Here is a 27140-nt window from a genome sequence, read left to right as displayed (position 1 = left end):
CTGCCTGGATGACGTGGTAGAATGTGCAGTAATCTAGTTATTCTGTCTGGATGATGTGGTAGAATGTGCAGTAATCTAGTTGTTCTGTCTGGATGACGTGGTAGAATGTGCAGTAATCTAGTTATTCTGCCTGGATGATGTGGTAGAATGTGCAGTAATCTAGTTATTCTGCCTGGATGACGTGGTAGAATGTGCAGTAATCTAGTTGTTCTGTCTGGATGACGTGGTAGAATGTGCAGTAATCTAGTTGTTCTGTCTGGATGACATGTGGTAGAATGTGCAGTAATCTAGTTGTTCTGTCTGGATGATGTGGTAGAATGTGCAGTAATCTAGTTGTTCTGTCTGGATGACGTGGTAGAATGTGCAGTAATATAGTTATTTTGCCTGGATGATGTGGTAGAATGTGCAGTAATCTAGTTGTTCTGTCTGTATTTATGTATTTATTTATTTTATTTATTCATTCTTTAGCCAGGAACAACCCCATTGAGACCAAGGCCTAATTTACAAGTGTCGTGGCAAGATGACTAGCAACAGACAGCAGTCATTTCACATTATTAAAAACAACAACATCACTCTAATCTGGGAAACAAAAGATAGCGCAGGGTTTATATCATGTAGTGGATAATAGTCTGAGAGGCAAATCAGTAGTGTGGAATTATTTTGGAATCATAGGGAATTAAAATAATGAACATCTGACTGCATTTGTTGCTTGCATTATGTTTTTGTGAAGGACAGCCACAAAACTTGTACATCATCTCTGTGAAAGCACAGGTGTAGCTCCCTTTCAGATGGTGGCATGAAAGGAATAGACAGATATTTTATAGGAAAGTAGAGATAGTTAATATGTTACAGTGTTAAAATATATCCAGACCACTAGAGAAAGCTACCACAGTGTATAGCCTATTGTGAAAACTGTGGAGAATGGTAGAGATGTCTGTGTGTGAATGTGAGAGCGTGCGAGAGTCAGTTGATGCAGGCAGTAGGTAAAGGACAAACACTTGCGGGTTTGGGTCAGGTTGCATGTCTTATTAAAGCGGGTCAGGTCGGGTCGCAGGTGAGAAGATGGTGTTGCAGGGGAGGTGTGTCTCTTAAACATTTTCTATATTTAACCATTTGAATGGACAAATCTTTGAGATCCTGACCCTACACTTTCACTGAAATGGTCTGAGCAGGTTTTCCGGGGTAAGGAAAGCTATGACTTACTCTGTGACACACGGACGAGCTCAGTGACGCTGAACACACCCGATGTGACGAAGCTGTCCTGGAAGCCCAAGTGTCCTGGAAGAGAGGGGACAAAAAGAAAGGGTGTAACAGTTAGCCTGTGAATCACTTGTGAGGCATTCAGTATCTGAATGAAAAACACAACAACAGAACAATACCAAGTGATATTCAGTATCTTTACTGTAAAAAGCATGCTGTCTGTGTAGGAGTGCTGAGCTACTCAATGATTGAGTGTTACTAGACCAACGCATATGAGAATTCCCCAGTTTTATTCAAAACCTTTAGATGCTGAGATGAATCATCTCCCCTTTCTGTCTGAACAAGGGGGTTTTGCTGTCCACTCAGCCCTGGGGGAAACCAAAAGGAGGAGCTACCCTCTACGCAACTAGAGTGTAGGTCAAAATAGAAAGTGACATACTTTAAGGGTGCCAGCTAGGTTTACACAGTTGGCCATGCAGTAAACGAGACTGTAAATCACAAAGAAACAAATGCTAATGCAAATACACATTTCCAGCTAGGATTAAAATAGGACAAATCTAGCAAGAAATTACTCAGAACATTAATTCTGCAGCTCCTTCCTGCAAGAAAGTTATTGTTTGGTTCTTTTATACCGCTGTGACTGTTATTACTCTGGTAAATAAGCCTGATTAAAAAGCCTGTTCTAAAACAGCAGTAAGTTTTACGCAATATATTTTAATTACAGAATAATATAGTCCTTAAAGTAGGGAACATAGAGAGAAATTACAGAGCCACAGATACAAAAACACATGTGTTTGTTTCTTATTGTGCATTTCAAGGAAGAGCTTAAGAAAAGGAAACGTTAGCGCTGGTGAACATTCGATCCATCAGACAGACAGTCCACAGGCAACAGTCTTCAGCTAGGTGCGTCACACAGCCCTATCTCTCATTTCAGCTAGGTGCGTCACACAGCCCTATCTCTCATTTCCTCAGATTGTTTGGTCAATTAAGGCAAGCATTGTTTCAGGAAATTCACGCTGAGGGCAAAATAACATCCTAGAGCGATCAGAGGACAATGTAAACTTCACAAAGGGTGTGCTATTAATTGGTGTTAACCAAGGACTGATATACTGAAAGAGGCACAGACTCTGACATATTTAAAAACAAAAACAGTGCATGCACATACGGAGGGTCCTAATCGTGGATTAATGGCATGGTAACTGTTTGCATAGAACTGAGTTTATGCAATACCAAACCTCAATAGGAAGTTGTATGATAAAAGTTTGGTAAAAAAAATCAAGGTGGTTATTGTGTTCACCATGTGCAGTGTGACAGATGATCACAAGGGACCCAATTTTTTTAAATGAGGACCTCAAAAATAGTAAATTTTAAATAAATGAGTTGATAAATTAGAGTACAGTACAGTTTAAAATCACTTCAAAGTGACTGACCAGAAATGGTGACAATAAGTGGAGTACAAACTAAGCATTACAACACAATGTTGGGACAAAGATGCCTGCTTTGCTGCTAGGCAGTGATACTGAACAACATTGATTACAATAGCTTTCATCAATAACATTTATTTTCAATCAGGAGTCTATTGTGTTATTTACACTTTGTAATTAAAAACATGAGGCTCTTAAAACATGCACATCACAGTGTCGTGTGTGCTATATTGTGCTACCATACTTTGTGTTGGAACAATATTAAAAAGCAACTGAAGTTACATGTAAACCTCCTTATGCTGTTATTTTTTGAAGGTGATATTAAGTGGGTGGAAATCAGTTATATAAAAGATAAATGTGAGTGATATTAACCAGAGTGTGACAATAACCAAAGTGCTATTATCAGCAGCCACAGACTCCCATTATATTGTGGCTGGGGCATTGCAATCTGATAATAAGCGGAAATAAATATTAACAGGAGTTAAGCAGTTTACCTGTAGTTGTAGGATGAGATAAAACATAAAAAATGATACAGCAGCAACACTATGACAAGATCAATGAAGAAAGCTTACCCTGAGTAAAAGACTTACAGAAATCAGAGGCCTTGTTTAAAAACAAAAACTGCTCCTATCTGCAAGTTTCTAGCTGGACAATAGCATATCTTCAGTGATACAGATTTATTTAAAGAAAATCAAAACAGTGTCTATTAGTGTACAATGGCTGTTGCTTTAAAAACCTGTGAATTGTTCCTGCTGCCTGCTACACAGTCCTGGGCCTTGCTGAAGCAGAGGCTGATAAGTGTGCTGGTCGCCAAGTTACTTTTAAAAAGTACTCCTTTACTATTGAACAAAATTGTAACTAGTTACAGTTACTTATTGCTTAGAAAAAAAAAAGAATAAGTTAGTTACAGTTAGAAATAGTTACTTCTCAGGCACAGTTTACGTTTTACAGGGATATTTTACAGGGATATTTTGTTTTTTCAGTTTTTGTTTTTTCAGTTTTTTCAGTTTGATGTCATTTTCAAACAAGATGATATGAAAAGCGCATTCATGTGATGTGTAAGGTTTGACTTGCACTGTTCAAGTTATTTATTATTTTCACGTTATGCCATGGTCCTTAAAAAAAAAAAAAAAAAAAAAATTATTTCATCATAAATAAAAAAAACGTCATCATCATCATCTTCTTCACCTAGCGTTATATATAAAAAAATTATATATATATACACTACTGGTCAAAAGTTTTAGAACACCCCCATTTTTCCAGTTTTTATTGAAATTTAAGCAGTTCAAGTCCAGTGAATAACCTGAAATGGTACAAAGGTAAGCGGTAAACTGCCAGAGGTTTAAAAAAAAAGTTTAGGTTACCAAAAACTGAAAAATAATGTACATTTCAGAGTTATACAAAAAGGCCTTTTTCAGGGAACAAGTAATGAGTTAACAACTTACAGCTGTTCTGCAGCAATGGAAGTAAATTAAGCCTTGAAAGTTGATGCTAACAATTCCTACATGTGTCCCAACTTTTGTTGATTACTTACAAACCCTCTGTCTGTATAAAAGCAGTGTTGGAACAGACTGTGTTACTACACCCTCTTGAGCATTATTTGGACAGTATTGTACTGCAGGAAGTAGTATATTGCTCTCATAATGGCGAGAAAAAGGCAATTAACAAAGGAAGACAGACAGCCCATTATAACCCTTTTATAACCCTTAAAAGTGTAGGTCTTTCCTTTAGAGAAATTGCAAAGAAAACCAAGGTGTCAGTGAGTACAGTTTCCTACACCATCAAAAGGCACATGGAAACTGAAGGAAACTCTGACAGGAAGAGGTCTGGCAGACCCAAAGCCACAACAGAATCAGAAGACAAGTTTCTGAGAGTCAACAGCTTGTGTGATAGGCAGCTCACAGGACAACAGCTTCAAGCATAGCTTAACACTGGTCGAAGTAAGCAAGTCTCAGTTTCAACTGTGAAGAGAAGACTTCGCGCTGCAGGTTTGACAGGTCGAGTGGCAGTAAGAAAGCCATTGCTAAGATGGCAAAATAAGAAAAAGAGGCTTGCCTGGGCCATGAAGCACCGCCAGTGGACTACTGAAGACTGGAAGAAGGTCTTATGGACCAATGAATCAAAATTTGAAATCTTTGGTTCATCACGCAGGGTTTTTGTACGCCGTCGAGTAGGCGAAAGGATGGTTCCTTGGTGTGTGACACCAACTGTCAAACATGGAGGAGGAAGAGTGATGGTCTGGGGCTCTTTTGCTGGATCCAGAGTCGGCGACTTGCACAGAGTGAGTGGCACCCTGAACCAAAACTGCTACCACAGCATTTTGCAGCGCCATGCAATACCCTCTGGTATACGCCTAGTTGGTCAGGGGTTCATCCTACAGCAAGATAATGACCCAAAACATACCTCCAGGCTATGTCAGAACTACCTTAGAAGAAACGAACAAGACGGTAGGCTTCAAATCATGGAATGGCCAGCACAGTCTCCAGACTTAAACCCCATCGAGCTGGTTTGGGATGAACTGGATAGAAGGGTGAAAGCAAAGCAACCTACAAGTGCAACACATTTGTGGGAACTTCTGCAACAGTGTTGGGAAGAACTTTCCTAACAATATTTGATTTCCATTGTAGAAAGAATGCCACGAGTGTGTTCGGCTGTTATATCTGCAAAAGGTGGCTACTTTAAATTTTGTTAAACAAATGATTCCATGATTTCTTTTTATCTCCAACTGTTTATTTGTTCTATGCTTTAATTTCAGAGTACATTGAGACATTAAACTGCGTAAATTTCAATAAAAACTGGAAAAATGGAGGTGTTCTAAAACTTTTGACAGGTAGTGTATATATATATATATACAGACATGCTCAAATTTGTTGGTACCCCTCCACAAAAAACGAAGAATGCACAATTTTCTCTGAAATAACTTGAAACTGACAAAAGTAATTGGCATCCACCATTGTTTATTCCATATTTAATAGAAATCAGACTTTGCTTTTCATTTTTTATTCAACATAATATTGTAAATAATTAAACAAATGAAAATGGCATGGACAAAAATGATGGGACCGCTAACCTAATATTTTGTTGCACAACCTTTAGAGGCAATCACTGCAATCAAACGTTTTCTGTAGCTCTCAATCAGGCTTCTGCACCTGTTAACAGGTAGTTTGGCCCACTCTTCCTGAGCAAACTGCTCCAGCTGTCTCAGGTTTGATGGGTGCCTTCTCCAGACTGCAAGTTTCAGCTCTTTCCATAGATGTTCGATAGGATTCAGATCAGGACTCATAGAAGGCCACTTCAGAATAGTCCAATGTTTTGTTCTTATCCATTCTTGGGTGCTTTTAGCTGTGTGTTTTGGGTCATTATCCTGTTGGAGGACCCATGACCTGCGACTGAGACAGAGCTTTCTGACACTGGGCAGTACGTTTCGCTCCAGAATGCCTTGATAGTCTTGAGATTTCATTGTGCGCTGCACAGATTCAAGGCACCCTGTGCCAGGCACAGCAAAGCAGCCCCAAAACATAACTGAGCCTCCTCCATGTTTCACTGTAGGTATGGTGTTCTTTTCTTTGAAAGCTTCATTTTTTCGTCTGTGAACATAGAGCTGATGTGACTTGCCAAAAAGCTCCAGTTTTGACTCATCTGTCCAAAGGACATTCTCCCAGAAGGATTGTGGCTTGTCAATATGCATTTTAGCAAATTCCAGTCTGGCTTTTTTTATGTTTTTCTGTCAAAAGTGGAGTCCTCCTAGGTCTTCTTCCATGGAGCCCACTTTCACTCAAAAAGCGACGGATGGTGCGATCAGAAACTGACGTACCTTCACCTTGGAGTTCAGCTTGTATCTCTTTGGCAATTATCCTTGGTTCTTTTTCTACCATTTGTACTATCCTTCTGTTCAATCTGGGGTCAATTTTCCTCTTGCGGCCGCGCCCAGGGAGGTTGGCTACAGTTCCATGGACCTTAAACTTCTTAATAATATTTGCAACTGTTGTCACAGGAACACCAAGCTGCTTGGAGATGGTCTTGTAGCCTTTACCTTTATCATGCTTGTCTATTATTTTCTTTCTGATCTCCTCAGACAACTCTCTCCTTTGCTTTCTCTGGTCCATGTTCAGTGTGGTGCACACAATGGTACCAAACAGCACAGTGACTACTTTTCTCCATTTAAATAGGCTGAATGACTGATTACAAGATTGGAGACGTGTGATACTAATTAAAGAAACTAATTAGTTTGAAATATCACTATAATCCAATTATTTATTATCTTTTCTAAGGGGTACCAACAAATGTGTCCAGACCATTTTAGAATATCTTTGTAGAATAAGCAATAATTCATCTCTTTTCACAGCTTCTTTGCTTTATTCTATGACATACCAAAGGCATGCAAGTATACATGATAAAATAGCTTTTAATTTCATCACTTTTCAGGAGGAATTAAGCATTATTTCAATGAGCTGTAAGGGTACCAACAAATTTGAGCACGTCTGTATATTAGCTTATTAGCTCAAAGAGCCATATAACCACTGGTTGATTTGTAAGCACTTTTAACATAAAGTTTCTTAGTTTCTCTTGTGGTTGTCATATATATATATATATATATATATATATATATATATATATATATATATATATATATATATATATATATATATATATAATGTGCATAGAAAATGTGATGTTACCCATCTTAAAAAGGAACCATTACAGTTAGTGAAAATGTAATCAGATTACAGTTATGTTTTACATGCAAGGAGTTGCTCCTAAGCATGGCTGGTGGTTTTGTTATAAACTGTTTACTTTGCATGTTGAGTCAGTTTTAAACCCAGGCCTCCACAGATGAGAGGCCTTGTAAATTAGCACTCTCGTTCATTTCCAGCAGTGGCAGGGACCCTTGTCTTAGGGCAGGTTACATCGGCCATGACCCTTCCGGTCCAGTGCAGAACTTTGTTCTTAATTATTTCCCTAATGCTTGTGAAGAGCAGTTAAAGTATACAGAGCTAACTAAATAATTCCAGTAAATCTTCCAGTAATTTCTCACATGTTCTGATAGGAAAGGATCAGATATTATGGTAACGTTGAATTAGATTTTTTAATGGTATGTTTTAAAGTTAATAGTGAAGAAAAGTTAAAAGTTAACAATCGCTCTGTGCAGATGCTTTAATGATGCTCTTCACATTCACTGAAACACGTCAGTCACAGCATTGGAAACACGTCAGTCACAGCAAGAGCAGCGATAGTTAACTGGGAAGGCGAGCCAAGGCGTGGAGAATTCAGTTTTTTCTAAAGTAAATAAATGGCTGACATTTTTAATGTTGAGCGTAGCATAAAAAAACAAAAACATTTTTAATTGTTTTCCAATTGATAAGAACTAGAACTCCCAGAATCAACTCTAATACTTCCAGTATCAACTGTGTCATTTCATGATGGGACAAAAGGCCATCAAGTTTTTATGAACTATGAGCTATGAAAAAAATACCACGAAAAATCAATGACATGTTTAGCATAATGTGTGCATCTTTCATATAGGATCTACAGCGAGATGGCAATACACACATTGTGGTTGTTTTGTTAGGTCTGTGAACCTGGCTGCTGCAAAGCATGGAACGGAATGGAATGGAAGGTTCCCTATCCTTGGCTGTAAAGTTGCCTGTGATTTCTTGAAATAGTTCTTACGCAAAACAGCAATGAGAGGCGTCATCTCTCCCACAACCCCCCTTCAAACATCGGCGTAACCTTCTAACTGCCGCAATCATGGCTGATTGTCCTTTGACCCTAGAAGAGTATGCAGGATTTCAAAGACAATAGCACTGGGGAGCACTGAGCTGAGGCCAAGACAAGAGCCCAGATCCCAGTGTTGATTAGAAATTGTTTCCTGGTCCTGGGTTAATAGACTGTGATAATGAGAAGTGTGTTCTGTATCTAGTGTTATTCCTTGTAGTCATCAGCTCAGATATGCCTGAGGAAAGAAACACTGCCTGGCCACTTTATTAGGACCTGGGACACTGTTTGCCCTAATCCCAGCTTTGACAATGTAGCACAAACTGCACAAGGTGCTGGAAGGGGTCTACATTCAGTCATTATTATTTTAAGCAATTGGTTCAGAGAGGTAGGCAGAGGATCAGGATGACACATGCATTGTTCGACTTCAAAACACACATGCTCAATTGGAATGTTTAGTAAGGTAAAAAAATGATGGCAAGGAATGATGCCTGAAGTCTCTGTCATGCTCCTCAAACCATTCACGATTCTAGCATGAAGGATGGTGCTGCCTTGAACGTAGCTATAGCAAAGTGGAGCATTGCACTATGGCATTCGTTGGGATTTCCAGAGTATACCAGGAGAACATGCCCCCCACCAGGACCAGTAGCAATGCATTCCACGGAACGGACTGGGGCGCCAAGCATGTACAGTGCCGTGAAAAAGTATTTGCCCCCTGTCTGATTTTCTGCATTTTTGCACATTTGTCACATTGTATTTGGTCAGATTTTTTTGTGGGTTTTAGTAGTATATAGAGGGAGTCTGAGAGAAAAAATGACACCAAGGTTTGGTGCTTCTTTCATTTGTTTGGTGTGCAAGGTAATCAAACATGCAATCTTCAGGTGTGAAAAAGTTATTGCCCCCCCCCCCCCAGCTAACTCAACCCAATTAAAGGGATAATTAGGGTCAGCTATTTGAGTACTTTGGTTAACAAACAGGCCTGATTTGGGCCAGCCCTGCCCAATTTAAATCTGACTAACTTTGGCCCTTACCATCAGAGTGAAGTTGTCAGCACACAGGTTCTAGAGGCACATCAAAAAAGTTGTTGATGCCTATCAGTCTGGAAAGGGTTAGAAAGCCATTTCTAAGGCTCTGGGGCTCCACCGAACCACAGTCAGAGCCATATTGTCCAAATGGAGAAAGTTTGGGAAAGTAGTGAATCTTCCCAGGAGTGGCCGTCCTGCCAAAAGCAAGGCGTAAAATCGTCCAGGAAGTCACAAAGAACCCTAGAACAACATCCAGGGATCTGCAGGACTCTCTCGCCTCGGCTAAGGTCAGTGTTCATGACTCCACCATCAGAAAGACACTGGGCAAAAATGGGATTCATGGCAGAGTAGCAAGGCGGAAACCATTGCTCACTAAGAAGAACATGAATGCTTGTCTCAAGTTTGCCAAAAAGCACCTGGATGATCCTCAAGAGTTCTGGAACAATGTTCTATGGACAGATGAGTCAAAAGTGGAACTTTCTGGCCGACATGGGCCCCGTTATGTCTGGTAGTGTCATGGTTTGGGGATGCTTTGCTGCATCAGGACCTGGACGCCTTGCCATCACTGAAGGAACCGTTCACTATGCATTCAGATATTAGGAAAAGTAAGACAGTGAGTTTACATAGAACCCTGGTAGAATATGAAGGCTGAAAAGAAAAAGTAACTGGTGCAACTTCGCAAGCTCACTAAGGTGCATGTAGCAAAGTAAGTTTAGGTATTAGTTTAGGTTTAGGTTTAAAAAGTGGAAAAAACGTTATTAGTTTAACCCTAATATGAAGGCTGCCTGCACTTGCGTTTCTACCATCTATATGTACCGAACTCAATTTAAAGTGTTTAAGTGCTATCACATCATATTAGGCAGGACACACCATTGTTAGCAAACATTTAACCAAATGTCCAAGGAACTGTGAAGTACAGTATAGAATCAGATCAACAGTTCACAAGATCTGTACGGTAAAAACAATACCGTACAAATATACAGGCACCTACATAATATAGTACACCCTGATCTTAATGCCATCTGAAACTTCTTTAGCTTGTATCAGATGGAAATGACATGACATGACAACAGATACAATGTTACATTGTTCTTGTTTAACTATATACATTATAAGCAAATAGTAAAGGGTGCTGTATGATACAAGCTGATTTTCACACCAATTAAGGACAGGGCAGCCAAAAAGCCCACAGGGGAAAAAAGCAGGAAAACCCTTATTTTTACAGGCAGAAAAATGCTACAGAGACTCCCATGCATGTTAGAGGTTTGATTTTCATAACCTTGGTGCCCAACTTTAAGAATGTCGGCACCATCTAGATCTGCCTCTCTTGAGATCAGCTGACTAGACCCCAGTGTATTTCTCAAGGTACTACAGTACAAATGATAAGCCTAACAAGGATCCTCCTAGCAGGTCAGGTTCACAGTAAAGCAACCATTGTCCTACAGCAGATGCCCTCTAAAAGCAGAGTTGAGTAATCCAGTCCAAAATATAACCTAAAAACCACATTTCAAAAATCTCCTCTGCACCTGTAGGCTCAGGACATCTGTTGGCATGGTCTCGAACCCAGCACGTAATGACAGTGTTGGACAATACTTAATTATGTATGTTCTTGCCTTACCAGAGAGAGGTACTGTATGTTGATGATACTATACTGGGGAAGCGCAGTGTGCCTCTGGCCTTGTGTGAATTCTCACAAATCATCAAGAGTCCTTAAACTCGCACTGGTTAGGCCCGGAGACATGTCTTCCCTCAAGGCTATCAGCTTGGGACTCAATATGCTATGTAGATGAAACTCCCCTCCCAACCGACCTGTGGAGCCCGGCGGGGAAGCCAGAAAGGGATTCTGCTCAGCCCAGGACACTAATGTTGTGCCTTTAAAACTCATATGTGTGTATTTCAGACATTTCATTGCTCTTTCAATTGTTAGAGAGCAAGTATCTCCCAATGGCATTTTATTTATTTTTTCACCCTGATTTGACCTCATTTTTATGATGTTTGTAATTATGTGTGGTGGTTCTGGGTTCTGTCTATCCAATATTGAGCATGTTTCTCTGTCTTTACATTGTCTGTGGGCTTGTCTGGAAAATTCTAACTGCCATAGACTGAATAAACATCCTCATTCCATTCAAATCATGTGACAAAACAGCCTTTAAGCTTGGCTGGTCCTGCCTCCTCACCCATCCTATATATGTAGTGTGGGTGGAGCTGCAGAGTTGAAAGGTCACATTAGCACATGGTTTGAATGGAAAGTCTGTTCAGTGCTTACATCAGAACCCAGAACTACCAGTGATTAATACAATGATATTAATAAAATTATGTTTGAAACGACTTTCTCTTTTTTAATTAAATCAGTCATGGAAAGAACTAAACAGGGCAAGTATTCATTTATTTGGATTTGCCTCTATAACTTTAGCCGGTGGGGTTTGTCTGGCGGTTTAGCATGGAAAGTCTTTTTTAAAGGTATCTGTATAGTGTCACAAAACAAAGAGTTATTTTACTTTAACTTTCTTAAAAGCTAAATTTACACTTGGTCATCACATATTTAAAAAAGAAGGCAAAAAAATACTGTAAATATTGCATTTTCAACTTCATAAAAGTCTTAATTTGTTAGAAATATAATATTTTGCGCTTGATTTTATTTCTTTTTCAGGGAAACTGGAGACCCACTGCATAGAACATGAGGTTTTTGTGTAAACAGTTCAACAATAAGGATTATTGTATAGGATCTGAATGATTCAACCGTTGTGAATGTTCTTCCCTGACCGGTCCCAGTTTAAGAGCTGGCTTGTCAGCACACCTCTGAGTTTAAACATATACTTTTCTGTGCCTCCTTTCAAATAATGTAAGCATACAACAGTTCCTCTTTCTTTTCCTTTCCTTGCCACGTAAATGGATGCTTTAAACATGTAGGCAGAAAACAGCACATTTAAAAACAGGAGAATGCAACAGCAGGGGGAAAAGGTATTGCTGTATTCCTGCTTTTGGCTGAAAATACAGTCCACCAGTCTACATGCTAACTGGCAAAGCAATGCAACAGCCCACAGTTTAACTGCTCTTGCAATTCAGTTTCAGATGTAATCCCCCTTCTCTCTGCATAGGCTACACATGCTACTGGATGCTTGTATTAGGGGTTGTGGCAATGTGCCCTGCCCCTGTGTGTATATTTGTGTTTTATGTTGTATGTTGTGTGTGTTAATGTTGGTGTATTGTAGTTGGTACACGTGATATAATGTGGGTAATGAGCATGAGTGTTTAAAATGTATAATTGTATTTAGGCACAGGGATTGCATGTGCATTTAAAGTATTTAATATGTGAGCACGGGGTTGCACAGAATTAGTTCACGTGCTGGGATTCAAGTGAATAATTAATTAGTAATTGAATCCCGGCACAACAGTATATATAGATGCACGTTTTACTCATTCGGGGTTGGGTGTTCGGTGAGTGGAGAACAGGTGTGAAGGAGAAAATAAAAAGTAAAATAAAGTTAAATATTAACAATTGCTATTGCGTGCTGGTAGGACCAGCACAATACTTGTTTGTTTATTTTTACTCACTGTGTTTGTCTATTAGTCCACTGTTTGTTTAAGTGTTAATCCGTTTTGTTTGTCTATTTATTTTGGCCTCAAGTGCCGTGTTTTCTGTTTAAACCTTTTATTTTACAATAAAACACTGAGCACCGCAGTGTCTCAGATTCACTGCAACTACTGTCTTGTCTGTGTACTCCTTTCTGGTCTGACGTAACCACTAAAGCCAGCTTGTCACAGGGGTGCAATGAGAAGATAAACAAATAGCACAATACAATATGTATCACAATATGCAACACCATGTGTTCTGGTGGGCTACTTGTACGGCATTATAGAGGGACAATTTTGTTCAATAAAATAATGAAATGGGATGGGGAGCATATGTACTCATGCCAACAATAAAATACACTTATAGTTCATTCAAATACCACATAGCGGCACACCTTCTATTACGATGTACAGTATGTATGTATGTACGTGTGTGTTTAATTTAGACAAAAATGTCTTCTCTCAGTACCACTGGTACACCAGTGTAACCATTAACCTGTCCCCCTGCAACACTCCTAGTGGAGATAAGAAATACCACAGAGAACTCATCTCTTACATTAAATAATGTTTTACATCCACTAAAGTATTGCAGGGTGTGTGTGTGTGTGTGGGGGGGGGGGTTCTACTGTGGTGTAGCAGCTGAACCGTGAGAAGAGACACACAATACATACAATGTTCATTTTATTAGATGTTGGAGAGCTCTGTTGAGGACACAGGGCTTCTTTAAACTTCTGAGTTCAAAAAAAGTCACCGGGATGTGAAGACTAAAACAGAAAATGATACAAAGCAAATCTAAAACAACGGAGAACAATACAATAACAGTGGATACCTCACAGCCATAACAAGTTGTTGTTAAGCATGTTAAGCTTTCTAAATGTTTCTTCTACAGTGCTCAGTAACGCAGGGTGTTGTATATTAATATGAAGCTACTTGAAAGTGAACTCAGCAAGTTACGAAAGGCTCGGGACTGCTAATGAAATGTCTCTTATAACGGAGTGCTAATTAATTGCCCTTGTTTTTAACACAGATATAATATATAATGCTTGTGACTTTTACAAGTGAATGTTTCCTTTAGAGTTCACAGAGCCAGTGATGCCAGACATACCCCAATTACAGGATCTATTGATTGTGCAGCACCTGACCAAGGTTAAACTCAAATAAATGCACAGGAATGTATGATTAATAGAAGAGCCGAGCCCGGCTCGGAAATTCTTTATCGGTTTATTAGTGATCTTTTAAAGCATTTGGCTCCAGGGATTTTGGATGCCTTTATTATGGAGATTAATTCATTTCATTTTCTTTGAAGTTACATAACTTAACCCCATCATATTTCCACTGCTGGCCAGTTTGACCTCTGGGAGTGAGCTTCAATTGTAATGATGCTACTGCTACCTTGTTTTCTGCTTCCATAAGCTAAATATGTCTAAAATGTTCAGTTTTGAAAGATTTTATGACAAACATGTGGCAGGGCAGAAGCCCTGCTGCTGTAAATAGTGTGTGTGTGGGAATGTGAATAGTAGGTAATTGGTGCTAATTGGGGAGTGGCCACATGTATAAAAAGGAACCAGAAAGCCTTGTTGTTGGAGGAGTTTAGGGGAGGGGTTTGGGGGTGTGTTTGTGCTGTGATTCTTGATTTGTTTCTCAATGTAGTAGTGAAGGCTAATGCCCAGCCTACATGTAGTGATTCTTTTTTTTTAACCTTTTATTTTGCCCCTTGTGCCAGTTTATTTTGTTCCTGTTTATGTTTGTTTTTGTTAATAAATGTGCACACCAGCGTTTAAACTGCAGCTTTCTGTCTATGGGTCTCTTTCCTGCCGGTAGCCAGCCTGGGCCGTGACGTTACCCTGTCACACATGTATTTTCATTTTTAAAACACGATATCTGGTGCTTCAATAAGTTAAAAATAGTTCTTAGTGTCCATGTTTTATGTTACACTTCCTGGATCATTTCACCTCAGCTTTTGAAAGGGTGGGGACAACTGAACCAAGAAATGCAGCACTATCTGAAAGCATGGTTTGCAAACAGAGATTTCTTAAACCTGGTGTAGCAGCACATATGTTTTAAAATAAAGATACAATATTTAGAAGAGCATGTGTCTCTTTACAAACTCCACATCTCAGACTCATATAATGAATGGGCGTGCACAACAGGCAAGATGGAAATGTTTTGTTAGCCAAGTAAAGAGCTTGGTATAGGTCTTAAAATTAGTTCAAATTCTAATAACCTGGCAAAATAAGCATGGAAACACCTGTATATGCAATAAATAGAGAACTAGCATTAATTACAATAGTGTTCATTACTAACATTTCTTTAAAAAGTACAGTGTATTACAGTGTATACAACGTACATATATTCTGAAAATTTTCATACTGTACAGCAACTTACTTACAGTACATGTAAGACTACTCATCTTATGCATTTATTTCCCTAAGTGATTATAAGTGAAATGAACCGGACTGTAACAATATAGTAAAGTGATATTCCAATATCAGGAGCTCATTCTTTACAAAATATTCCTTATGAACAGGATCCGGTATGTAAATGTGACAGGTGTTCTATACTGTGTGAATATCAATACAATATCTCACAATGTTTATCCCTCTCTGTTTTACTTTAGGGTTTTCTAACTTTTTAGCCCCAAAGCAGTCTCCGAGTTTGCTGAATACTAAATAACAGATCAAAAATAAAAATTCAAACAGTGTACAAGCAGAAAAAAACACCCTTATGAACAGATGAGAAGAAAGATACAGACTATAGATATAGGTATATAAATAAAACTGCTGCCTCTGCTCTTATTGCTTCCATATTGCTCAGAAAGGCTGTGTGGTTCTGAAATGCCTCACTAAACGGTTGCTATTCACCCAAAGTCCCACCACTTCACAGAACTGGTGGCACCACACACAGGTGTGGGTTTACAGCCACAGGCTGGGGGAAAAGAAAGTATGTGGTAAGATGCGAGCCAGAGGAGCTTGTGAGGTCAGATTGAGGTGACACAGGAAGTTGCATTTGGTGTTGACTGACGGTTACTAGGGCAAAGGTGCACGTCGCCTTTTGAAAACACAACAAAGTGCAAAAACAAACTCTTTCCCCTGCTGGGGCATTTACAATACTCTCAGTACCATGACATTTCCATCTGTTCTATCTGGGATTGCAGACTCATTTTTGACCCCTTTGTGGCACGCTGTTGTGGCTTTCTGTTTCCCTCAGTGTCTTCTCAACTGCCCGTGATTATCAGGGATGACCCCACCACTTTTGCATTTTAAATTCTCCCAAGCCCCTCTTTAATTTGGTGGACTTCCCTGATTTTGCAGTTAAATCTGCACAGTTGCATGTTTTTCTGTGACATAATTTCTGGACAATGATATCCAAAAAAATAAATAAATCTGGACTACTTTTTTGTGTTGTCGTTTTCTTCACAGGATTGTAAATATAAATCCGGAAGCATTAAATACAGTGCAATGTAATTACAAATAGAGTCAGGGTTTGAAGCACAAGTGGTGTTAAGAAAAGCCATTTGCTACTTGCCATACTCTTTCTAAAGAGTTTGAAATGGAGAACCAACAATACTGGGCCTTAAAGGAGTCCCACCCAAGGCTTTGTTCTAACCTTTTGTCTAACCTCTTATTAGCACTAGGAACATTGTCACTGGTCACTGGAACACATTTTCTTGTAGTTTATTTCTTTGCTTGCAGCCTGCTTCGTAATCACTTCCTGTGCCAGATGTCAATTTCAATCCTATGGTCTGGCTGTAATCAGACATCGCTTGGAGATGTGCAATACAATACAGTGCCTACACAGAATTGTTATTATATATAAGAACAACTTTATACTACAGACTGCTGGATCTTTGTATAAGCTAACATTTCCAACTATAATGTCTGTCCATGTACTGCAACATATTAAGCTGTTGTCTGTGTCTATATGAATGGTAGCAGGTGTGGGTTAAGAACAGTTTTGTATTGTCTAATGTGTAGTAAATAAAAGCTTTGCCTTGGCTTTAAAACTCAACATAGGAGGTCTATCATCACCAGTGCAGTCTGCTGCAGTTTCCTGTCAGATTTAAGAGCGCTGTCTGTCCCTTCCTGATACTGTGCATGATTCAGGTCTGTGAGGTGAGAAGAAAGATATGAATGTATGTATAATCTGGAACTGAAATAAAGAATGTCCCCCAGCGACATGTAGGCGAGCTACCACTGGACTTCATCTTTAAACTATCTGCATATCCAGATAAGTATCTCACTGCTTTTTATTGTATTGTACTGTACTGCTGGTTATGTGAAAGATGGGTTAGCTGCTGTGGGTTAACAGTCCAGCCTTTTCATATTGAGTTCAGAAGGGAGCAAGCACATGGGGAGAACACGTTTTATATAACACCAAAATGAAAGATACGACAAATAAAATCACACTCACTGGCATTTACGGACCGATTATCTAAATACTTAAAGCAGGGCTTTAACCATGTAAGCTGTGACTTTATAAAGGCCTCTTTAATATGGATTGCAATGGTTGTGATCGGGTGATAGATATAACCATCACTTCTACAACATAATCAAACAAACACATACTACTGTTTGCTTTGCTTTACATTACTATTTATCATGTTACAGAACACCCTGCACTGTACCCTGTGTTCTCCCTATCGTAGAAAAAATAAATAGACATGCAGTATTCCCACTTGTTTTGGGGAATACATTTTACTCTGCATGGATTACCAGGAGATGTAAGATCCCGCTCCCTCCTGCACCACTCATTTCAATCACAGCTTTGTTGCAGCAGGGAATATGACCTGGATACACTACAATGCTCACAATATACATTTCTCTTGACCAACGATCCCAGGTTAAAATTGAAAAATGTATTCCCAGGTGATTTATGCCCCATGAAGTAAATATCAATAGGAATTTTATTGAGCACAGGATAAAGCATGGATAAAGTAATGATTAACACTGCAGGGTCTTTGGTAACACATGTACATAGTTGGTTTTAGTGCAGTGTATGAGTTTTCTGTTGTAGTCGCTACAACACTATAGTTTACCACAGAGACAGTGGTCTGGACTTTCTACTTCCCCTTATTAAGTGCCCCTTCGTTTAATAGGGAATGGGGTCAATGGTCAATTTGCTATTTCTTCTGTAAATACAACTAGAAGACTAATCACTTCTTACCCACCAGACAACTGGCTGCTTGTTAAGAGACTGCACTGACAGGACATTCTATGCACAAGCCAGTGGATACAGCTTGGGAAGGACTGATTTAAATTAAATAAAAGCACACAGTGTATGAGATGCACGAAGCACTCAGATACCAGTGGACTCCTCGGTGCAAGCACGTATCATTAACTTATCAAAGTAAAGGACTGGTTTAAATTAAATACAAGCACACAGCGTATGAGAAGCACAAAACACTAAAATACCAATAGGGCTCCTCGGTGCAAGCATGTGTCATTGACTTATTAAAGTCTTGCAAGTAAGCAAAAAGCTCTTGCTTGCCCTCATAAAAGTTTAACATAGTAACAGCACAGCAAAGTGTAATAAAGCATTGTGACAGCAAGTTAAAGCATATGTAATCATTGTAAAGCCCTGAGAAGCTTGGTAAACGTATTCAATAACAGTGAAAGGGTGTAGTGAAAGTCAGCTCACCATTCTCCGGCTGCTCCTTGATGTCAGCTTCACTTGGTTGGCTTGGACTTTCAGATTGACCTGAATCTAGAGAAGAACAAATACACAGTTTTTTAGTTAACCCCAGCATATAAAGACTTAATACACTGAAGTGCTGTTCAACACGTTCAGCACTGTTACTTCATTTCTCATAACAACCTCCGACAGCATTGTTTTTTCTACAGAATAACACATATCCAAAGAGAACCATGGAGATGAAAACATGTTTCAGTTACCTATAGTATTTAAAGTGCTAACCAAGGTTTAAAATTCCACTTTTGTGGCATCTGACCATTTCCTGTTGGGTGGGTCACGTGGCCTGATTGCAGCTGGACCACAGGAGTGAAACTGTCACGTGGCCTGATTGCAGCTGGATCACAGGAGTGAAACTGAGATACGGCACTGATTCTGTTCCAGGAAAAAGCAGACACTCATTTCTATAGTGATGTGTTGGAAAGATCTGCATGTTCCAAACTGAAGTAAAAAATACAAGAACCAGTGATAACACTGCCAGTGGGTATTAAAACTGGGGTTAAGACTACTTAAAGAATACTGTAACCTTTAAGCATGTGTTTCTGGAAAATGTTACGGGTATAATAAAAATATATATATGATTTACATTCATTTTCATTTAGAACTTGCTTCAGCAAGTACGTGTCCAAGGGTGTTGGTCCCATGAGCTAAGAAATGCAATGTAAATAAACTATACAGTCAAAGTGTGCGTTCTGAAAATGTACAGAGTTACTTGCTGGAGTTATGATATAAACCAGTGGTTGAGTTGTGTACCACTGCTATAAACATTCAAAGGAATAAATCAGATATGGGTTCAACTGAATTGAGCTTAAAACGAGCAGAACTGTATTACAGTACCCTGCACTCCACCCTACAGTATTATCTTACACAACAGCACATACACAAATACACAGTCTCATCTCTTACATACGATTGAGCTTACATATAATATTACTCGCTTTACATAAGACTTTTAACTTGTATTATGACTGAAAGATCACTCTTTATTTAAAGTATACTTTTTTGTTCATTAACTGATGACAACTAGCTTACTAAAAGTTCTGTATCACTAGAAGGAGAGTTAAACGATTCGGACACTGCTGTCAGGACCCTGTCTAATACAGCACAGAACGATGGAATTGAGGGCTCCGATTCCACCGTGTAACACATTTTTTATTTTTTTTTGGTTCCTGGGTAGTAAGTGTTATTTCCTAATTGTTTATGCCTCAAAAGTATAGAAAATGGCTATTATTCCCCACAAACTTTGCTTTTGTGACCAGGACAGTGATATTTTGAAATTTACCTATTTTCCAGAACATTCCAGATAGATTCAGTGCTGAGTAAACTTGGAGTAACGTCTAGAACTTTCCAGTAATATAAATAGTAGTATAAATACAGGGGCCTTAAGCCCACCAGTTCAGTTTAGTTCCAGCTGCCTAAGTGGATACATATCTGCATTTTTCTGAGATGGCATCAAGAGGCTGCAAGCATCCGGCAGATGCATTTTGCTATGTCTGCGGCCAATTTATCAAGACAGGAGCGAAAAAGTACTCAGTGGAAGCATCTTTACCCTTACAGCTCATTGAAATAATGTTTCATTCCTCCTGCAAGACTATCTCCAAGCAGCTTGATGTTCCTGTGACAACAGTTGCAAATATTATTAAGAAGTTTAAGGTCCATGGAACTGTAGCCAACCTCCCTGGGCGCGGCCGCAAGAGGAAAATCGACCCCAGAGTGAACAGAAGGATAGTGCGAATGGTAGAAAAAGAACCAAGGATAACTGCCAAAGAGATACAAGCTGAACTCCAAGGTGAAGGTACGTCAGTTTCTGATCGCACCATCCGTCGCTTTTTGAGCGAAAGTGGGCTCCATGGAAGAAGACCCAGGAGGACTCCACTTTTCAAAGAAAAACATAAAAAAGCCAGACTGGAATTTGCTAAAATGCATATTGACAAGCCTCAATCCTTCTGGGAGACTGTCCTTTGGACAGATGAGTCAAAACTGGAGCTTTTTGGCAAGTCACATCAGCTCTATGTTCACAGACGAAAAAATGAAGCTTTCAAAGAAAAGAACACCATACCTACAGTGAAACATGGAGGAGGCTCGGTTATGTTTTGGGGCTGCTTTGCTGCGCCTGGCACAGGGTGCCTTGAATCTGTGCAGGGCACAATGAAATCTCAAGACTATCAAGGCATTCTGGAGTGAAACGTACTGCCCAGTGTCAGAAAGCTCTGTCTCAGTCGCAGGTCATGGGTCCTCCAACAGGATAATGACCCAAAACACACAGCTAAAAGCACCCAAGAATGGATAAGAACAAAACATTGGACTATTCTGAAGTGGCCTTCTATGAGTCCTGATCTGAATCCTATCGAACATCTATGGAAAGAGCTGAAACTTGCAGTCTGGAGAAGGCACCCATCAAACCTGAGACAGCTGGAGCAGTTTGCTCAGGAAGAGTGGGCCAAACTACCTGTTAACAGGTGCAGAAGCCTGATTGAGAGCTACAGAAAACGTTTGATTGCAGTGATTGCCTCTAAAGGTTGTGCAACAAAATATTAGGTTAGCGGTCCCATCATTTTTGTCCATGCCATTTTCATTTGTTTTCTTATTTACAATATTATGTTTTATAAAAAATGAAAAGCAAAGTCTGATTTCTATTAAATATGGAATAAACAATTGCGGATGCCAATTACTTTTGTCAGTTTCAAGTTATTTCAGAGAAAATTGTGCATTCTTCGTTTTTTGTGGAGGGGTACCAACAAATTTGAGCACGTCTGTATTTCGGCATGCCTGTCGGGGATCAAGACAAACCCTGGGCACCTCATTTCACCTGCGAGCACTGCAAAAAAACTCTGGAAGGTAAGATGGACAATTGTTGCTCGGAATTTTATGTTATAAAATTTGTTAACATTTTTAAAATTGTAAAAGTTTTTCATTTGTTTTACAATTTTCAATGTTATTCAAAAAATATATCATATATGAAAAATGTTGCGAGAATCTCTTACACATTAGTCATGGGTGAAATAAATGTATTTTTGTAGGATGGTACAGAGGGGAAAAGAGAGCCATGAAGTTCGCTATCCCAAGAATTTGGCGGGAACCCACTGACCACTCAAGCAACTGCTACTTCTGCATGGTGGACCCTTCCAAACGTCGGACTGGCAAGAATGCACCTGCTATCACGTATCCGGACCTTCCTTCATCCATCGCCCCGGTGCCACACTGCCATGAGCTCCCTGTACCCACTCCTCCGGAGAGAAAGCAGCCGTCTTTAGAAGAGAGCAGCAAGTCAGAGAGCGAGGAAGACGTTGTAGATCCAGATGACAATTTCAGAGGTGGAGCTGAGGAGAGAAACCCATACACCCCAACCAAAAAGACCTCAACGACTTGATTAGAGATCTTGGTCTCACCAAGTCCAATGCTGAGCTTTTGACGTCTAGGCTCAAGCAGTGGAACTTGTTGGATGAAAGTGTGCAAGTCGCAGATCAGAGGAAGCATCACCAACCTTTTTCCAGCTTCTTCACCCGTCAAGATGGGCTCTGCTTCTGCTACAATGTGACCAGTCTGTTCGAGGCAATCGGAATCGCCTGTAACCAGAATGAGTGGCGCCTCTTCATTGACAGCTCATCCAGGAGCCTCAAAGCCGTGCTGCTCCATAATGGTAACAAGTACCCGTCTCTTCCCCTGGCTCACTCGGTGCACCTCAAAGAGGATTACAACAGCATCAAGACCTTGCTGGACGCCTTGAAGTATGATGAGTACGGCTGGGAGGTCATAGGAGACTTCAAAATGGTGGCATTCCTGATAGGTCTCCAAGGCGGTTTTACCAAGTTTCCCTGCTATCTTTGCCTTTGGGACAGCAGGGACACCAAGGCGCACTACCACAGGCGGGACTGGCCACAGCGGACCGAGTTCTCTGTGGGGAGGAACAACGTCAAGTGGGAGCCACTGGTGGACCCCCGGGAGGTGCTGATGTCACCACTGCACATCAAATTGGTCCTTATGAAACAATTTGTCAGAGCTCTAGATAAGGAGTCGGCAGCCTTCAAGTACCTTCAAGACTTCTTCCCTAAGCTGTCTGAGGCAAAGGTCAAAGCCGGTGTCTTCGTCGGACCACAGATAAAGAAGATCCTGGAGTGCAATGAATTCCCCAAGAAGCTCACTAGTAAGGAGAAAGCAGCTTGGAACAGCTTTGTTGCAGTGGTTCGGGGCTTCCTGGGCAATCACAAGGCCAAAAACTATGTGGAGCTGGTTGAGACTGGTGAAGAACTACGGCACAATGGGCTGTAGGATGTCCCTCAAAGTCCATATCCTTGATGCTCATCTTGATAAATTCAAGGAGAACATGGGAGCGTACTCGGAGGAGCAAGGCGAGTGCTTCCACCAGGATATACTGGACTTTGAACGCCGCTACCAAGGACAGTATAACGAGAACATTGGGAGACTACATTTGGGGGCTGATTCGTCAAAGTGATTTACAGTATAATCGTAAATCTCGAAAAACTACTCACTTCTAAATCTTTTGTAGTCATTTTTGTATTACTTTAGTATAAATACATGTTAATTTGGATTCATATGTTGTTTTTTTCTGACTTTATGTGAACGAAAAGACACAAATTCGCCCGTTTTCTCATTGGAAATAGGTAAATTTCAAAATATCACTGTCCTGGTCACAAAAGCAAAGTTTGTGGGGAATAATAGCCATTTTCTATACTTTTGAGGCATAAGCAATTAGGAAATAACACTTACTACCCAGGAACAAAAATTGTGTTACATAGTGTTCTCACACTGCTGTCAGGACCCTTTCTAATACAGCACAGAACGATGGAATTGGACTTTAGTTTTTTTTATTTTAACTCCTTTCTGCTTTCTTTTCAGCACATACACATTAAGAAAGAAAAATAATAGGTTAAATAAAATAAATTATTAGAAACCTCCACATTTTAAGGATAACTATAGATTTAAAAATGAAAATATCATTCACGCTCTATATAAGTAGGTCTATAAAAACTGAAAATATCAGTCATGCTTTATATGTAGGCCTTTATAAATAATATGAACCCATGCAACCATAAGTAATTACTGAGTAATTAACAAGGTACCTGTAATTATCTCATCACAGAAGTAATAGTTAATAATTATTAAGGTTAAGACTCGGTTTAGGGTAATACGATGATATTATACAAATGTATGTGTTAATATCTGATAACAATTGCAATCACTGTTGTTAATATATTTTTTTCTAACAACAGTATTGCATCTTCCAAGACTTTGAAAGTGTTCACCAACACATAATGCACAGAAAACAAGGTTCTTGCGCACTGATTAAGAACGTATGCCTGATTTACAATGGCTACAACACAAATCTGTCATGTTAAAGGATGCATTCCTGGAAAAAGCAATTAAGAAATGAATTCCCGGAATCGATTCTATTTGATCTCCAATATAAAAATGTTTGTTTCCCCATCCAACCTTTTCCATTGCTGCACCAAAACTCCTGTGTATACTGTGAAATCAATTACGTTATTGATCAGTTGCTAATTCGATGAAAATTAGAGTTACAAACATTCATATACTCGATTTTATGCAAGCCACGTTGATAATCATTTATTTTCTTTTTTTTTTTACTTTTTAAAAATTTAGAGTGACCAATTATTATTTTTGTATTTATTTTCCCCCAATTTGGAATGTCCAATTATTTTTTTTCTCCTCACTGCAGCGAGTCCCCACAGCACAGACGTTCTGAGGGCGTGTGTGGGCTCTCCGATCTCACAAGCCTAAAGCCAGAATCGCTTTATCCGATCCCGGAGAACAGAGATCAGCCCTGCCTCTTATCCACTCTGAATGTGCTTGGTGTCTGGCCAGTAGGGGTTGCTGTTGTGTGATGAGGAGAAGCAATCCCTGCTGGTTTCTCACCCCCCACCCCGGGAGTATCAGAGCCAATGTCCCCAGCAAAGTTCAGTGAACCGGCATCGTCCAAGCGGTGTGACTCATCCTGCACTCCCAGTGGTAGTGCTTTAACAGGATGAGCCACCCGGGGACCTCTTGATATTCATTTCTTAATTACTTTTATTAGGAACAAGGCCTTTTCTAAAATATTTACAACAGTTGCAGGTCAGATTAAAGAGAAACGTGGTATGGTATCACAGCTCTAACTTTCTGTTGTAGTCCTCATATTGTGATGACATTTTAAAATCCAGTACCCTTGTGGCTTAAAAGAGCCATTGGAAACTCCTCTCAGAGTACAGCTGGTACACCAGAGTGCAAACATTCACCTGCACCCACAACACACAGTGGGTGTAAAAACATACTGCATTTGTTCTATGTAGTATTTCTTACTGAGGAAGAATTTTGCAGAGGGTTACCATTTGGTGTAAATGCTGTCATTTATAGTGAAGACATGTTGGCGAGCTCTATTGAGTTCACAGGAGTGCTTTAAACTTTTTAAAAAGTCACCAGGATATGACGACTGAAACAGAAAATGATATCCAAAGTGAATTTAAACAACAAGAAGAATGTATTAGTTAAAAATAAAAGGCAATGTAAAAATCTGTATTTGTACACAATAAAAACATGTTCATTTTCATCAAATCATGTCAGATCAGTTTTGTTAATATTTATTGCAACAAGGCACGCAGGTTGCCAAATGCAGATCTTATTGACAGACAGGCAGGCTTGCTGTTTCACACGAAGCAGATGGGAGCCACTAAAGTGGTTTCCATTACAGAGGCTCTATGCTGAACAGGTGATGCCGGCAGCCATTGCAATCTGATGGGACACTTCGGCAGAGCTGGGCTTTGAATTATTGAGCTTACTCTGGGAGACTTGAGGCAACATGGTACACTCATTTGCCGGCACTTCTGGAATTGTGGGATTCAATGGAGTTTATTGGTGGCAGATCCCAAGCACACAGATGTGATTGTGTCTGAACCATTATGTGAGAGGAGAGTTCATTGGGTTACAGCCCTCGGGGTGCCTGGTCTGTAGTTTCTGTAGCGGTCTGCTGTGAGCTCTCGGGGTGTCTGGTCTGTAGGTTCTGTAGGGGTCTGCTGTGAGCTCTCAGGGTGTCTGGTCTGTAGGTTCTGTAGGGGTCTGCTGTGAGCTCTCGGGGTGCCTGGTCTGTAGGTTCTGTAGGGGTCTGCTGTGAGCTCTCGGGGTGTCTGGTCTGTAGGTTCTGTAGGGGCCTGCTGTGAGCTCCCGGGGTGCCTGGTCTGTAGGTTCTGTAGGGGCTGCTGTGAGCTCTCGGGGTACCTGATCTGTAGGTTCTGTAGGGGTCTGCTGTGAGCCCTCGGGGTGCCTGGTCTGTAGGTTCTGTAGGGGTCTGCTGTGAGCTCTCGGGGTATCTGGTCTGTAGGTTCTGAGGTTCTGTAGGGGTCTGTTGTGAGCTCTCGGGGTGTCGTGGTTTATAAAAAAACCCTCATACTGTCTGAATCCACTGTGTACTCGAGGCATCGCGGTTCATAAACCCTCACACGATGTAAAAAGTGTATTTGGCTAGGAATCTCTGAAATTCCTTTTTTCTGCTCTTTCAGTTGACCTTGACCTCAGAGAGACCTGAATTAGCTGTCTGGAACCTGACCACAAGCCACTGAGAACTCAATGAGGGTTCAAAAGGTTGCGTAAAGTGTGATTGTATTGGAAACCTCAGCTCTTTCTAATGCAAGTGACATCAACTCTTGCACTGTAGACAAGACACTGAGGGAAGACAAAGAGCAAGTTAGACGTACAGGGAATTGTAAAGAGACGGTACAGGATTCCAGCACAATTCGAAAGCAACATGAGCAAAGGCCTGTCTGTAACTTTATAACTCCACTCTCAAAACTCCATTCTCAAAACTATCATCAGAGTAAAACTTGCCCCTGTTCATTTACCAAACCAGAAAAAAAAAAAAAAAACTACTCAGACTTTTCATTCAGGGGTTCAAGTTGTTTCTTATTCGGAACTGTAATCCGTGTTTTTAACTTTCACAAGAAAATTGCGCTAATGCCGATTTGGTGTAAAACATCCTCAGCCAAAGTTAAGCCTGAATTGTCCAGATACTATTAAGTTCTGGGGCCATATTCAAGGATGATTTTAACACTTTACAATTGAAACTGTGAATTGCTCCAAGTATAGTAATACAGTAACTATATATATATATATATATATATATATATATATATATATATATATATATATATATATGAAATATGCATTTATTTTACCCAGTACCTTGTGACTTAGAGTTTAGAGTAACGAGTGAAGAAATGAAATATGATATCCGTTAAATGTTAAATTGATTTAAGTAACACAGTTAAGATTTTTGATCCTTCTGTGTAATTATGTAAATCCTGGCTTGGATTAAAAAACAACATTCTAAATTATTATATCATTCCCAACCACATCTTTAATGAGACACATTTTATATACTGTATATATATATATATATATATATATATATATACTACAGTATGTGTGCCACAATAGTTTGCAAAATGCAACTGTTAAATAGGTAAAGTAAGCAACGGAAGCTGATTTTGACCATTTTTAGGTTAAA

At 39.8% G+C, this 27140-nt stretch overlaps 1 protein-coding gene across 6 annotated transcripts in view; it reads right to left on the bottom strand.

Annotated features, from left to right (window-relative positions):
- nfia (nuclear factor I/A) overlaps positions 1-27140 on the bottom strand; it is a 425669-nt gene that overhangs the window by 90618 nt on the left and 307911 nt on the right. For all 6 annotated transcript variants that reach the window (XM_034011610.3, XM_034011657.3, XM_034011647.3 and 3 more), the window contains 2 exons: positions 18575-18640; positions 1204-1278 (listed from right to left, as the gene is read on the bottom strand). In XM_034011610.3, coding sequence (XP_033867501.1) covers positions 1204-1278; positions 18575-18640 — 141 coding nt within the window. The remainder of the gene's footprint in view (positions 1-1203; positions 1279-18574; positions 18641-27140) is intronic.

Source organism: Acipenser ruthenus, chromosome 10 (genome assembly GCF_902713425.1).
Source record: "Acipenser ruthenus chromosome 10, fAciRut3.2 maternal haplotype, whole genome shotgun sequence".
In the NCBI taxonomy this organism is placed as follows: domain Eukaryota; kingdom Metazoa; phylum Chordata; class Actinopteri; order Acipenseriformes; family Acipenseridae; genus Acipenser; species Acipenser ruthenus.
This window is presented reverse-complemented; position numbering and strand designations above follow the sequence as displayed.